Below are 16,101 nucleotides of genomic sequence, written 5' to 3'. Positions count from 1 at the left end.
GGGTTTTTCCTCAAGGTTTTACTGGTTTTCTTTTGTGTCATTACTGGCTGAATTATGTTATAGTGGTGGGGGTCATGAGTAAGTTAAAGTATCAACCTCGTATTTAAGAAATAGTGTCGAAATAATAATACTAATACTACTACTACTACTACTACTACTAATAATAATAATAATAATAATAAATGAAGTTATTTTGAACGTGTGTAATTCGTGTATATTATAATTGGTATAATATAACGTTTACGTCAAACAAGTAAAACTCATTATATATTTTCTTATACACATTTCTCCCTGCGGCTTCGTCAACATAGGTTCATTGCATTTAGGGCACTGTGTCTACCGGGGGACACCCTTTTCCATGTACGGTATCGTGTTCAACAGCCATTATCTCACCAGAGGGAGACGTTGAGATATGATTCAAACGCACTTAGTTTGACGTCAACGGCGTTTTAAATCGTTGGCCAATCAAAAGCTTGGGCTCGGTGAGTGACAAGGGAGGGGCGCGAAGTGAGCCAATCGGATTTCCAACAAGGCCAGCGTCCCTGTGACCCCGCCCCTGCAAATGTTTACTAAAAAAGCGCTTTTTGACGTTGCACAGTTCAGCCAGATGACGAAAAAGAAGTTCAAGAGATTATTTGTTACAAACAATGGCATATTATTAACATATAATGCATATAGTGTGCAATTTTTAAATGTATTATTACAATACACATTAATTATTACATTCTTCATGGAAAAAAATCGCCACTAAACTCACTCGCCGTTAAAAAAATCTCTAAACTCACTGTTGTATATTTTCCCTCCTTGTCTTGCCCGAGTAATAATATCCTACCAAACCTGTGTATTTAAAAAAAACAAAACAGGAATTGTAATGTTGCATAACGCTCTGTCCTGCGTGTGCGCGTTTGTGCGCATGCGTGCGTGTGTGACCAACGGCAGCTCCTGGCATACTCTTTATGACATCACAAAGCGGTTGTCATGGCAACATATGTCTTTTTAGGACAGTATATAATTAAATTCCCCCTCAGCTCCACTTCAGAGGAACTTGCTTGCAGAACGTCATTTATGATGGCACATTGTTCAGGACACCATAACATGAGGATGACACCCAACCCCGCCAAGAAGTGAGCCCAGTAAAGGAGAGATCTTCTCAACTACCTCACAGAGTTTCCTGTTGGCGAAGGCGAAATGGGCGAGCAGAACCAACCTCTCCGACCAAGGGAGATAGTTGCTCATTTAGACACTGTGAGGCCGCGATGTCTGCAGTCTCTGGAAAGAAGGGCGTTACTTGTTACTGGGAAAACAGCCCAGAGGCTGTCAAACAACCCAACATTAAAACCATGCTTCACTCAGAGAGTCTACCTCACACCCAATAAAGGTCTTACCAAGACAGAATCCCCCACAGGAGAAAGCAGTCTCTCCACCCGCTCTTCTCCCCACAGCAGCCAACCCCAACTCAGATGGGTCCAGGCAGAAACTCAGGAGAGTGTACCAAGCGTCACACACCCACAAGTGGCGATCAACTCAGTCGACAATGATGAGGACAATGATAACCATTCGTAAGAAGAGAGAGAGAGAGGAGGCTAAAGTGGATGAAGATGGAACCAGGAATCAGATGGAACCAGGCTGACCTCTCCCAGGAAGGAGGCAGGATGCCCCAACCCAAAAACTCAGTGCTCTTGCATGTGCACCCCGGAGGAGATCCGACAGAGGAAAGCCCTTAAGATGAGCCATCATGCGCTGAGTGCAGACCTCACTGGACCTACCTGCTGAAGAACAACAAAGAGAAGGAGAACATCCAAGCTTGGCTCCACCCAGCTTGCCTCCAGCCCAAACATGGCCCATCTCTCCCCGAAGGTGTCAAGAGACCCAAAAGCAGTGTCATCAAACGGCCCAGAAAGAGAGTGACCGCAGGGCTGCCACTGCTCAAGGACAGTCTGGCCGAGCGTCAGGGTAGAGCTGAGGATGAGGAAGGTCTGAAGGCTGTTCGAGAAAGACTCGGGCCTGTGAGTCCCTCTCAAAGAGCTTTGCCAGTAGCAGAGACAAATGCAGAGTCGAAGAAGCCTCCAAAGCAGATTCACATCAAGACCCCGGAGACTTAAAAAGAAGAATGAAGATAGTCTTTCCACCCTGGCTCATCCAATCGCCTCATCCAAAGCCCCCAGGAGCACAAATAGTTCCCTTACAGTCTGCTCCATTGTCCAGGTGAAGGCTTTCTCTGAGATCTTCTACGCCAAGAAAGGGAAGCGTGTGGAAAAGGAGCATGAGAAGCAGCCCAGTCACAAGAAGACCAACAAGACATGTGAGAAAGCCACAGGCAAGGCCACTGTCGCACCTGGCCAAGGGCTTTCCGCAGGTTGAGGTGCGGGTGAAGACCCTTGCAGAGATCCGCAGGGAGAAACCTTTGGAGAGCGCCTCCACAGTGTCAAATGAGCTACTGCAGGAGCCACCCCGCAAACAGAGAGACATAGGGTTGCAGGGAGCCCTGCAACTCTACCAGTCTCCTCCAAACACCGTCTACCACCACTACAGCATCCAGAGAGGCCTCCCTGTCCTCCAAAGCTCCATGGTGAATACTCCTATTCGCCCAAGTCACTGGGGCGCGCCTTGGCCGCACTGCGTGCATCGACATCCTCCAGCACCACAACCTCAGCCGTGGTTCACTATGATGAGCTGATGGAACGAGTTTATGGATGACACACTGGAGGTAGATGTGGACCCCGGCACGGGAGAAAAAACAACTTGCTGCAGGAGCTGTCGGAGATCATTGACAGCTGATCTGTTTGATGGCCACTGATTCCGCTCCCCTTGTCCGTAGTGCGCTCCTGGTGCATTACACTAATCCGTTGTAAATTTCATTGAATGGCAAAAAGAAATGTATTTAATTTGCCAAATGTTTATGGTCCCTTTAAAGAAGCCTTTAGAGAAGTAGATCATTTGGAGAATCTTCACTGGGTGGAGCATTATTACAAAATATTGTAATTTGTTGGAAAAACTAATTAAGCTTCAGTAACTAAGCTTCAGTAAAATGACAAACGTGGCATACAGTATAAGTGTTTATGGTCCCTTTAAAGAAGCCTTGAGAGAATTTGATAATTATTTAATAGAATATATTTTTGCAGAAAGAAAATATTTGTGATATAAATAAACAATGTTTTAATGCCAGTTCTAATTACCAGTCGACCTGATCTCTGTGGTTATGAAGACCTTTGAGCGCCTCATGCTGACCCACCTCAAGGGCATCCCCAACCCCCTCCTTGAACCACTGCAGTTCACCTACAGAGCCAACCGGTCTGTAGTCAACATTGGACTCCACTTCATCCTCTTACTTACCCGGCGCCCACGCTAGGACCCACTGACTTCCTGACAGACAGGAAACAGCATGTGCGGCTGGAACATCTTGTCTCTGAGCCCCAGACCATCAGCACTGGAGCGCCACAAAGCTGTGTGCTCTCTTCTCTACTCTTCCGCCGCTACACCAACAGCTCCACCTCTAGACACCCATCTGTCAAACTCCTGAAGTTTGCGGTTGACACAAGCCTCATCGGATTGATCTCCTATGGGGATGGAACTGCCTACAGAAATAAGCTGACCACCTGGCCTCCTGGTGCAGTCAGAACAACTTGGAGCTGAACCCTCTGAAAACTGTAGAGATGGTAGCAGACTTCAGGAGGAGCCCAGCCCCAACCGCCCCTCATGTGTGACTTCCTGTGTATTGATTGGTTCAGAAAGTGGTACTTTGCAGCTTCAGGGAGGAATAAGTGAAATAGTAAGCTAGGCATTCCCAAAAGAAATAGGAGAGTAAATACATCCTGTGAAGTTTCTTTCAATGATATTATTTATTCAATGTAATTATTCTGTAGCCAAATATGGGATCAAATCTTGAGCACAATTTTGGTTCATATCAGCAGCCCAAATACTATACTTTCAGATGTCTGTGCTTCAGAGACACAGTCAGTGAAGGAATACAGTGGGCAACGAATTATTTTGGGCCTGGTATGGTTAGCTTTGTCCCCGGGTCTCGCTAAGTGAAGCAGAACAAAACGGCCGTTATGCAGCAGTGGAATCCCGAGCAACAACAACACGTGCAAAGTGTACCGCCGTTCACAACCAAAAGCCTAATGAGACACGGTTCTTTCATCCCACGTCAATCCAGATATCCAATCCAGACCTTACCAAACACACGGCATTCCTCTGGGGAGTCATTATGAAGGCGCTTGTTGGATCACCTTGACGTGGCTCCAATCCCTGGTGTTTTGGGATTGTGTGTACCTGTAGTTTACAGTATAGTTAGTCGTATAGTACATTGTAGTTCACAGTTGATATTTATTAGGGGCCGCTGTTAATCAGACACATTAACCAACACTACCCCAGACTGTACAGGTGAGGCTTTGTGGACCCAAGGGAGCACAAAAGGTTGTTTTTTTTAAATTCATTTATTTAATTGATCAGTTTCAATTTAGAATGCACTGAATACACACATCGTCTGTAGTGTGGTGACCCCTTGTGGACACATATCAATGCAACAAGGCATTTGCATGTGTCCAATCCTTCCCATATTTGTTGTTCAAGTACTATCAGTTGATATAAAAGCATTTTTTTATTGTTATTATTCAGTGGTTCTATCTAAATGTGAGGCTAGCCTGTCAAACCAACGTTACAAGAGTTACCAATTTTTTTCCTCCTTAAGAATAGAAAACCTGACAATAAAAAAAAAAAAAAAAAAAACCTTCTCTAAATCACAGACGGATTCTACATGAAGTAAACATTTTATTTTGTACTTCTGTCCTCCGATATAAAAGGTGAATAATTTCATTGTTTTAAAAGGTATTTTTTTCATAAATAACATTTCACAAGTTAACAATTCCCAATAAATGTATATTTTTACAAAATCATAGGAATTTCAATAAATAAATAGAGTAAAATCCAAATCTAAGTATATCTAGGTACATCAAGAAAAACACAACTATGTAAAGTAATGAGGGTGCACCATGTCAAGTTTCATGAACATTAAAAAACAACAGAAACAACAACAGCAACACACAATTAAACAGTTCTTACTCGCATATAAAATATTATAAATTCAAACATTTCCAAAAAACACTAATGAAATAATTTGTCGACAAATGTGCACTCCCGGTTCATAGGGAAAAAGAGCTACATATAAACGTGCTTAAATTGCACTGTGCAAAAGAGGTGTCCGCGGGCCCACCCACCCACTCACCGAAACTCGGCCATCAACAACGCGTTCAGTATTAAACATCAACCTTGAGCTACTGAACGATTGAAAAAGTAAATCAAACGCCAATCCTTTACACAGCAGTTAATTCAAGTCACCAGGCTTTAAAGAGAGGGGGGTTCCTCTACTACCACCCGCATTTCAAGTTGGACCGCGGTGCCAAGAACTCCACCACCTCGTGGTGGCCCTCCCGGATGGCCACGTGGATGGGCAGAGAGCCGTTCTGGTCAGGGATGTTGACCGAGGCTCCGTACTCCACCAGTACCTGCAGGGTTTCGAGGAAGCCTGTGCGGGCGGCGTCATGTAAGGGCGTTATGCCCTGGCTGTCCTGGATGTTTGGGTCGGCTCCGTGCTCCAACAACAAAGTGGCAACCGTGGGGTTCCCCATCATCATCACCTTGGGAACAATAAATAGGAGAGTCAACATTTATGTTGACATCCATTCAATTCAAGACTCTCAAGCTCTCTCATGAAGGATCAAATATATAAAGTTTAATCAATTTCACTGTAACTATGCTATCCAAGTAGACTCAGGTTGTCAGTGACTCGATTCAGACAGAACATACAGTAAAATGTAAAATAAAAAAATAAGTAAAATTTCAGAAAGATTTCTACATAGACATGGTATAAGATCTGTAATAAAGAAAAAATAAATAGTATTTACAACGTGTGCATGATGGTAATGATAAATAAATCCATCTTGAAATATTCAATATTTACCGTGGATGAATCAATGTACATGTATGTGGCAGGAATACAGCTAGACTAGATAGATAGCAATAAACAAAACAATATTCAAAAGATTTTTAAAAATGGGGCAGTACACAAACGTAAATTGTATCCACACACACACACACACACACACACACACACACACACACACACACACACACACCGGTGTGTGGCTACTATTACAATATTGCATCTCGTCAAATGGGCTTTTCTTTAATCGAATTATATATATATCGAATTATATATATATATATATGAAAAAAGGATCGGATGGATACCTGTAGAGCCGTCTTGCCGAATTCATTGACTTTGTCGGGATGCACCCTGCATTCCTCCAGGATCCTCCGGACCTCGCTCGAATCTCCTCTGGCCGCCGCCGAGGTCAGGGCTCTGCCCGCGTCCATCTGGCTCAGCACCATGCTGGTGATCTGGTTATTTTCAAACAACACAGTTAGTGTACGACCGCGACCGAGACGATTCGCTTCTATTTTTTCACCCCGTTCTCCTGTTACAACGAAAGGGGAGTCGGTCCCCCTTAACCCCAACTCCTGCCTGGACGCGTCGGTTATACCGAGGCATTAGCCGCCGGGGCTAACGAACGCTAGCGCGAAAAAGGGCAACTACAAACAAGCGACATCGCATCGCCGCTCGGTCCCGTACCTCGGTCGCTTCGGGAAAGATCCGGACAGTGGCGCGTCCTGCGTGGTCCTCTCGTCCGCGCGGGGCCGGTACTTTTTAAACCAAACCGACCGCACAGAGTGTTTGTCAACTTCAGGGGAGTGGACATGCGCGCTGCCGCCTTCGCCCCCCGCCGCCCCCCCCCAGAGACTCATTTACAAACACGGCCGAGTGCAGCGCGTCGGCCAATCACAGCGGCTCTCGCCAGCGCTGCCCCGACGTAGAGGGTGAAATGGGCGGAGCCAATACGCCTACGCCGCCGTCTCTGTGGCAACAGTAACGGCGGACCAATGGCGGCGCCGAGCGCACGAAGCGGGCGATTCGCATACGTTGGCGTCTTCAAAGGGGAGTTAATTCTATTTTTGACCCCTGACAGCAAGTCCCCAGAAGCAGGTGTGGGAAGGGAAGGGCGGCCTCCTGTTTCCTTTTTCTTTTTCTGCGATCGTCGCATTGCAGAATGTATCCCCCCCCCCCCCTCTCTTTAACGAAAGGGCACCACTGTTCCAAAAAAAAAAAAGCGAGTAAGTGAATAAATAATGTGTAACAAATAACATACGTAATACAATTTTGAATTGCTGATCAAGAGCTTTGCTGGCTGATGATTTCTTTTTGGGTTTTTAAACTTTTAAACGTTTGCATAGGGCCATTTTTATGACTTACCCGCTTGTTTTGACGTGTGCTTCTGTGACACTGCAAATTCGATTCATTTTCAATATCAATTTCACTGCAATAAAGGATCGATCGATCGATCTCTCTATCACCTCAATTTTTAAACATATAAACCAAGAAACAAGTTAGCTGTAAAATGCTTGTCAAACAAAGGCAGATTGGCCACCAAAAACTGTTTTTAAAGGACACAATTTAATACACATTTTGATAATTTGCATGTCAAACATTCAAACCGTTAAAAAAAAAAAAAAAAATCAATCTTCATGTGATTTAATTAAGTGTTGATATTAGAATCGCTCGCATTAAAAATGAAATTCCACGACATTCTGTAGTAGTGCAATTGAAGCGGCCGCTCTGTGGGCACCTGGAAGCCCTGGTGAGAGGAACAAGCTTTGCATGTTAAGTGTTTGTCCTCAGCTGGTAATCTAGAGAAAATGAGAGAAGAGTCAAGTTTTTAGTGCTTATACAATCCTTTACTCCTTTTTTTATAAGTGAAAAAATGTTTCATATAATGATGTAGAGTTTAAATGGAGCATACCCCCACTCTGTGTGATGTAGCGGACCCACGGTAGAGCCTGGTAACCACTCTTTTCGATGATCTTCATATATCGCACCTGGAAACAGGAAAGGTCAAAGGAAAAATAGTCCAGACAAGTTTAACAGACTGTGTGTAAAAGTCCTCCTGTTGATATGTCTTGATGAGCTATTTAGGAGGTAAAAGTAAAGGCAGGATGCACAGAAAGGCTTTAATAAGACAGCGGTTAGAGCACAATACATATAGAGATAACATTTCCATTAACTAAATTAAGCGTAAGTTATATTCCTTTGACAGACTTCGACACCGACACCAACACACACACACACACACACACACACACACACACACACACACACACACACACACACACACACACACACACACAGCTCAACACAACACCAAACTTATGTGCGTAGATTGTAGATTGTGTGTAGACCTGTATTCCTGAGACTGTGAAATATGGTATCTCAAAGTTGACGGTGATGGGAGGCCTGCCCTCCATCTCATCGTTCTCCACGCTGGGAAGGCCGAAGTGAGCCCTCATCAGAAACTCTTTACCCCCCTGGGCGGACGGATGAAATCAATAAACTGACTGGAATAGTACCGAGTGTAAAATATACATCAGCACAGGCAACATTCTAACTTCTTACTGGAAAGGACTTGATGGTCCACACCACCAGGTTTTTCTCTGGGACGTATTTCGCGTGGCCCGTGCTGGTTTTGAACTTGGGCGAGTCTGCATCGCTGGGAACAGGAACCCTCACCTCCACATTATTCGCTACAGACTGTTTTTTGAATTGCCCCTTAGCCTACAGTATGATAAAAATGAAGAAAAATAACACATTCATTAATTAAGTCAGTGAGTGAAAGTCTATGAGAAGGTTAAGAGGTCTGGTATCATGCTTGGAAATGGCAATAGACCTCATTATTCTCCTTATGAATACGAGTGAGTCAGCACCTTGACCATGATTTCCACTCGGCTGTGAGAGAACTTCTCTATGACGGATTCGATCCATATCAGAGGCTTCACCTGAGAAAACAAACACGCTGCGGTTATCAAGAGTGCATCATAATCAAGACAAGACAATGAACCGGTGACTATGTTATCGACACCGATAGACAATATTTAAAGCGCTTTCAATCACTGCTGTTTAAGTACAATGAACGGAAATGGTACTTTGAATTAGTGCTGAAGGTTTCGAGAAAATAATCGAATTGTGATTTTTTTCAGACCAATATTGCTATTGCGTTTCAGTCTGCAATTTTTTTTAAGTTCCTTATCTTCTGTATTCTTCAATAAACACAAACAATACATAATTATGTAGCAGTAGTACTTAACCTTTCCCAGCTCAGGAGCCACATTAACAAAATAATATTTCTGTATTTCTATTTCCAAATTTCTGAAACGTCCCTTTCCTCCATCAAACAATTATTGATTTTAAAATAAGGCTACTAGTTATATCTTATAAAGGAATGAAAATCATGATGTATGCAGTAATTGCAATTTATTATCATTACCATAACCATATTATTATTACCATGTTTTATGCACTGCGGTAGATGCCATGTTCTCTCATGTTCTCTCGAATATTGCAATTAAAATAAGTTAAATGGCTTAAACAAAAACCGTGGATTGATATAAAAGTTGTTTTTCTATTTATTACTTGCATGGAGGCTGTTGTGTTGCTTGTTACATCAAAGCTGATGGAGGATTTGGACACGGTGGTTGGTCCGGTGATAGGTTTTGACTCCAGGTTATGACTTATATACGGTAATAATATAAATAAATATGAATAATTAATAAAAGAAAAATTGCCAGTGGAAACCAGGTGATCAGTCATTGGGTACTCAGTTAACAGATCATTGATCGCTTCCAGGAAACAGATCTCTCGAGATGCGCTCTCTCTCAAAGCCTTCATAGGTTGATGTGTCTAATGGGAAAATTCTGTTTTGGATATTGCAGACAATGTCTCAGACAGAATTTATTGAAGTACTCTTTTAGAATTGTTTTATTTAATTTAAAATAACACTTTAAAGATCTGCAACTTGTGAAACTCATGAAAAAAAAACCCACTATATATTTAGTTTTGTTTTTTTTTTTGTTTTTGTTTTTAAATTGCAGCCTATGCGATTTGAAAATTGTGTTCTATTCTGGAACATGTTCCGGGACCGGCACCTATTTGATAGGATTCGGCACCTCCGCACTAGCTGCAAAGCTGTGGCTCGAGCTGCGAGCTCCGTGGTCCCCGTTTGTCCACATAAAACAAATAGAAATAGTGCCTTTTTAGATGATTATTTTTTAGGGCTGTACCCGACTCTGAATTTTGTCAGTCAAAAGTTATCCCTGTGCATTTTTGTAAACATCTATCTGTTTTTACCTGTTATTGTACTGCACACTGACAAAGAAAAAAAACCCAAAAACCTCAATAACCCTAACCCTAACCCTCCGACTCCGACTTGTTGAGTTTCAGGGGGGCAGCCCTATTATTTTTTACGTTTCCTAATTGACCGACACAAAAAAAGCCCTGTGTTTCCCGTGCCGCCTCACGCACGGCAGCTTAAGCCTCCCCCTTTGTGCCTTCCGTGACCCACCGGATCGGCAACCTCTCTGTGTTCCGGCAGCTCCTGATTTACAAATTAAGCACTGGAAGTCGGTTTGAATTTGTCTAAACGTTCAGCCCTACTTTGAAGGACTTTAACCTTAGCCAAGACATCAGCTTCTATTTGTCTATGTAAAAAGAATGATTATATTCATATTTAATAAATACAAATCTATCTTAATGCATTATCATTGTCTGTCATTACTGGGAGAGCGTCAGCGTATATTATTGAGGCGGAAACCAGACTTGTATACCTGAGTGTTGATGCGGTAGGACATGAGCTCGGACTCCCCATCTGGAGGGATGAAGGAGATGGTGCGGTCGATCTCGAAGCGCGAGAGGCGCACGCACTGGTGGAACTTCACGTCCTCCATCGTCACCGTCTTCCCCTTGTCCCCTGAACACAAAAAAAAAAAAAAAATTGCCAAGAGAGTCAATGGTGTTCCTTCAATAAAAAAATAAAATAAAAAAAAAAAGATTAAGGCAATAATAACAGCATCCGTGCGTCCGTACGTCCGGTGAGGGCGAAGAGCACTCGGTCGTTGAGGCCGAGTCGCAGCTCGGGCATGCCAGACAGCATGGTCTTGAGTTTGATGCTGCCCACGATGTCACTGCTCATCACGCTGCCGTTGGCATTCACCTGATAGGAAGCAGCACAGAATTAGACTAATTTGCCCCGTCCATACTGTTGGGTGTGTACTGTATATATATTGTTTTTGATCATGGACAGAAATATCCAACCAAATACTTGCATCCTTACCGCCACTTAGTCCCGCTCATAGCCTGTTTTTTTTTTTTTTTAGATGCTTAAGCATTGTTTTTCTATGTTACTTGTCTGTTTGCACTACAATGTACCGACTATTACCAAGACAAATTGCTTGTCTATGCAAATGTACTTGGTCCACTTAACAGATTCTTATTCTGAATAGTGAACCAATTGCCCCGATCCCCTGGGATTAGAAAACTTTAGTAACAATGCCAGAAATACTGGTTCTCCCGCTCCTTCCGGTGCTTCACTTAAGTCGACGTTTGCATTAATTGTTTGACTTTAGTTACACAGAGGTCTCCAGGTAAACACATGGAATCCATCTCACCAGCACGTTGATGGACTCGATGACGTCGATGAAGACCTCGTTCTTCTTGTACTTGATGCCCTCCGACCGCCAGGACACGGCGTTGGTCACCGTGGTCGGCACTTTTGTCTTGGCCACCTCCAGCTTGGTTCCCTCCTGCGTGATATATCTGGAGGAACAACATTTACATATTTTGAAAAATCAGAATTGGACTGTGAAAAATACAGCTCATCGCATTACATACAAAATACCTACTCCTGTAGAATCTTGCCATCGGTGGTCTGGGGGAAGCCAAAATCCATCAGCTCATCCAGCAGCTCGTAGACCACCACAAAGTTGTCCTGGATGCTCTCCTCCTCCAGCTCCTTAAAGTACTCTGTGAAGACCTACCGTCCCCCGGGAAAAAACGCCAGGGGTATTTATAAAAGCGGATGCATTTATCCTTTTTAATCCCTCACCTAATTCATTACAGATGAATGAATAATGAGTCACCTCAACCAGTTTGTAGAGAAAGGAGTAGACAAGGCAGGCGTTGGAGTTCTTATTTGTTGTGGCCACCACTGTACGCAGGTCAGGTCAAGAACAAACGCACACAGTCATGGAGGATAGCACTGAAATGTCATTATTATTATTATTTTTTTTTTTAATGTTACATACAATAAAAAGGCTTTTGAATTCATCTGGGGGATTTTTTAAAGGAGGGAAATTCCAATGTTGCTATTGGTTTTATAAGATATTTTCCCCCTCCAGTTGTTATTTCATACACTCTGATTTCTCAACCCCTGACATCGGGGAGTCCGGCACAAGGATACGGTACAGGTTGCTGTGCTTGATCCACAGGAAGTGCACGTTGCCATGAGACATCACGGGGCTGAGCAGCCCCTCCTCTTCCTGTTGCATCAGGAGAGGCAGGAAGTGGTCGATCTCCGCCATGTCCACATCGCCTTTGTAGTTGCGACAAATCAGCACCTGGGAACGGAGAGCAGAGTGTCGGCGGAGTCGGCAGAGTACAGTCCATAGCGATTAGGACAGTGAGAATTTATATTTTGTATGACATAGCGACACATTTCCGCTAAACCTTTCAGGGTTATCGCACAATTTTATTTTCATTTTTTTTTAAATTTAGAACTGGAGTTACTGGAGTTTAGTAACCTAAAACCACCACTGGCTGCATATTGTCCCAATTTGAAACCACACCAAAAATAATCGCTACAAAAAATGCCATATTATGTCTATTTTAAGGCTGGGCGATATTGAAAGAAAAATCGAATTATCAACTACAATATCTTTTGATGAATATCTCAATATCAATAATTTATATAGGTGACGATATTTTATGTATTAATGCAGCCTCAAAGACAACATTTAACTATATCATGATATTGGGATAACCAAAATTCCAGACGATGTCTGGTCTCCTATTATGATATTGATATTATAACAATATATTGCCCAGCCCTATATATATATATATATAGTGTGTGTGTGTGTTTGTGTGTGTGTGTGTGTGTGCGCTCTTTGTGTTTACGTATTCTTAAACAGTGTGAATTTACATCAATATTAGAAACATAAGAAAAACAATCCACAAATTAAACTTTTTTTTTTTCCCCAGGTCTATATACAATCCTTTTTCTTTGTGATATGACTTTAGTTGTTGATAGTCGTTGCATCCTCTAAAATGTTCCTTCAAGAAACATGACTAAACATCATTATTTCATCAGTTACGACAGAGATCATACAGAACCCAGTTGAGGGAAAGCTGTTTGTACTCTCTTCTACGTGGACTGACAGTGTATGTTGTTCATCGCAGCCAGGAAATGAAAATGAATGGGACTGCATGGCTGGACAATGCTACAGACCTTTGAGACAGGGTCACAGATAGGGTCACGGATAGGATCACGGATAGGATCACGGATAGGATCACGGATAGGATCACAGATAGGATCACAGATAGGATCACAGATAGGATCACAGATAGGATCACAGATCGGGTCATCGATAGGATCATAGACAGGCCCATAACAGAAGGTCTAACAGCTCAGGGCTCCAGCTGCAGCACACTGCCAAGAGACTTTAAAATGACTTGTAAATGATATTAACCCCCCTGGTAAAAATAGGTTACCTGAAACCATGTTTCCTTCACATTTTATGTCACTACCAACATAACTTTTGACTCATGCAGCATTTTTTGGTCTTTAAATCGAACGGCCTGAAAAACGTATATGGGGGGGGGGGGGGGGGAGTAATTTATATTTTTTCAATATGCTGCTTTTTCAATATGCTGCTTGGAATGATATATTTGTAAGTTATACTTGTATTTTTACTGTTCATGAATTGTACATTTACATATACAATTTATCAACACTAAAAATAAAAGTATAACGTAAACATATATTATTTACAGCCTTCAGGCAGCAGCAACAGGTACCTGCGTTGTGTACCGGAAGTGGCAACAACACACCTCATTAAAACTTAACGACCTTGCACTGAAACGCGTCAACAGTTAACACCAGACGCCTACAAATTCAACTGAGAATGGAAAATCCACTTTTTTTTCGCCTTCGATACCACTGCAGATCGTAAGTTTCCCCTTGACTCGCTGTCCGCGGCGCTTCCGAACGGCTCTTACCTTTCCCTTCAAATCCAGCACGAACACGGCCGAGGCGGACATGGTGTTGGAATTACAACTCCCCAATAAAAACCGAACAGATAAAAGATAAAAAAAACTCTAGACAATAACGAAATGTCTCCTGTCGAGACTTAATTTTCTAGGAAACCGCCTCCCCCATTAATTAGCAGGCTGTAAGAGGGGCATCATGGAGTCCACTCTGCCTTTCCCCGGAGGTCCGCGGCTGACGTCATCACGTCCAGGTAAACCATTTACCTGGAGCTGAGGTGGGGTGTGTGTTTCCAAATGTCACCGCACGAGGGCGCTGTAGATCCGCTACTTGAGCCTGGTGTCTAAACGGAACCTCCACGTTTTCATCTTTAGTGGCTTTTTCAAATGTGGCATTTAGGTTTGCACGGTGGGGCGGTTTTTCCCTTACATTCTTCAAATAGTTTCATGCAGAAAATAATTTTTTCTGCATTTATTTTTAATTCAACTTTTCTTTAAATCGAATTAAATTTCATTTCATTTTTATTAAATTCAATTAAGTTTGATTTCGCCACATTTCATACAATTTCATTTAAATGTTCATTTAATTTAATTGTTCAAATCTCCAACCATGGCCTCGGGTCCACTCATTGCCTATTTTAGATTATTATTTTTTTTTTCGATAATAATAATATAAGACATTATTGTCAATATAAACCGTATAAGAGTGAAAATAATTGTGATGCGAACACAGATGAGCCATCAAGATTGAAAAAAATGAACGTGTGCAGTTTAATTTTTAACTTTTTTGGACAAAAGCTAAAATAGTTTAATGCATCTAATACAAATGGCCACCATGTCCTGTAAAAGAAAGCATATTTACTCTATATGTATAGGGGATGTGAAGCTGGCGTCACATCGCTGGAGCATATGGAGCGTCCTATGTGGGGGATCACTCGTATTGACTGTGAATGTCAGTCAGCATTTCTTTTGTTCAAAGACGCCTTGGAAGTGTTGTTAAGTGGAAAAACTGCCACAGGAAATCTTGCAATCATCTTCTGTGAAACCTCCACCCTTCCTTTCTCCGTTTTTGTACATTTCCTATATTTTAGCCATTTTTCCATGCAATTGAATGGGGGCGATCTTCCAGAAATGGCGACTGCAGTCCATAGTAACCCATAGCAACCGTCAAACTTCTATCCTAGAGGAAAGGGTCTGTTTCAAAGAACTGGAAAATGTCCATCTGAGCTTAAAAAAAAGATACTCAGAAAAGTCACAAATAATAATAATAATAATAATAATAATAATAATAATAATAATTAGTGCATATTCAGCTACTGCTTGCGATGCTGCCTCAGATACAGCATCGCTTTGTCATCAAACCAAAAATGGACCAAGGAACCTTTCCTGGGCAATCACATGTTTATTTCTATCTTTGCAACACGGAAATGGCCTCGAGTTAAAGACATGTTGCGGAGGGTTAAAGATATGTTAACAAGCCCTGTTCTCCAGAGAAGTAGGGCCTCGGAGAGGCAGTTATTGACCGTCACCAGCCGTAAACGTTGCCCTACAAACCCATTTCTTTGTTTTGTATGATTTCCTCACCGCCGGAGAATATCACACTGTAGCAAGAAAGTTTGTGTGAATCACAAGAGAAGGATTAAAGCTCAGTTCCCAACATCCCACTCCTTCCGTCCATACAGGCTTGGCGTTGGCCATCCTCTAGCTGTGTATCCAACGGGAGATCTGTGCTATAAATAAAGCCACGCCCCATCTGTGTAAATATTTTGGTGTCCTCGTCTTAGTGGATACATGGTGTTATGTGCTGCTGCTTCTCGCAGGGTAATAACAGGAGATGCGTGAGGTCTACATCTGGTCCTCCAGAGAGTCCACTTCATGACCAAACAGCGCTACTGTCTCTATGTGCAATGAGAGGGAGATGAAATGAGTAGAGGAGCTATGATGAAGTGATCTCG

General features: G+C 42.5%; 2 protein-coding genes across 2 annotated transcripts; both read right to left on the bottom strand.

Annotated features, from left to right (window-relative positions):
* Positions 1 to 4,426: 4,426 nt before the first annotated feature.
* cdkn2d (cyclin-dependent kinase inhibitor 2D (p19, inhibits CDK4)) lies at positions 4,427 to 6,756 on the bottom strand. Its single transcript, XM_079999065.1, has 3 exons — positions 6,632 to 6,756; positions 6,250 to 6,399; positions 4,427 to 5,636 (listed from the first exon to the last, which is right to left on the bottom strand). The coding sequence occupies exons 2-3, from the start codon at positions 6,388 to 6,390 to the stop codon at positions 5,367 to 5,369; spliced, it is 411 nt and encodes a 136-aa protein (XP_079855191.1). The 5' UTR covers positions 6,391 to 6,399; positions 6,632 to 6,756; the 3' UTR covers positions 4,427 to 5,366.
* An 806-nt stretch (positions 6,757 to 7,562) lies between these two features.
* On the bottom strand, positions 7,563 to 14,344 carry ap1m2 (adaptor related protein complex 1 subunit mu 2). Its single transcript, XM_079999798.1, has 12 exons — positions 14,159 to 14,344; positions 12,342 to 12,498; positions 12,022 to 12,089; positions 11,785 to 11,915; positions 11,551 to 11,698; positions 10,970 to 11,096; positions 10,711 to 10,853; positions 8,815 to 8,886; positions 8,507 to 8,665; positions 8,293 to 8,418; positions 7,857 to 7,932; positions 7,563 to 7,743 (listed from the first exon to the last, which is right to left on the bottom strand). The coding sequence occupies exons 1-12, from the start codon at positions 14,198 to 14,200 to the stop codon at positions 7,718 to 7,720; spliced, it is 1,275 nt and encodes a 424-aa protein (XP_079855924.1). The 5' UTR covers positions 14,201 to 14,344; the 3' UTR covers positions 7,563 to 7,717.
* Between the last annotated feature and the right edge of the window lie 1,757 nt (positions 14,345 to 16,101).

This window comes from Zeus faber (assembly GCF_960531495.2).
Source record: "Zeus faber genome assembly, chromosome: 4".
Taxonomy (NCBI): Eukaryota; Metazoa; Chordata; class Actinopteri; order Zeiformes; family Zeidae; genus Zeus; species Zeus faber.
Note: the sequence above shows the minus strand (reverse complement) of the source record. Positions and strands in the feature narration are given on the sequence as shown.

Bases quoted from the DNA above. Each gene is read 5' to 3' on its own strand.
- cdkn2d (XM_079999065.1), bottom strand. From the start codon at position 6,390: ATGGTGCTGAGCCAGATGGACGCGGGCAGAGCCCTGACCTCGGCGGCG. The intron at 5,637-6,249 runs GTATCCATCCGA...ATTGTTCCCAAG, and splicing joins TCGGCAAGACGGCTCTACAG to GTGATGATGATGGGGAACCC.
- ap1m2 (XM_079999798.1), bottom strand. From the start codon at position 14,200: ATGTCCGCCTCGGCCGTGTTCGTGCTGGATTTGAAGGGAAAG. The intron at 11,699-11,784 runs GTAGGTATTTTG...TTGTTCCTCCAG, and splicing joins GATGGCAAGATTCTACAGGA to ATATATCACGCAGGAGGGAA. The intron at 8,419-8,506 runs GTAAGAAGTTAG...CCGTCCGCCCAG, and splicing joins GGACCATCAAGTCCTTTCCA to GGGGGTAAAGAGTTTCTGAT.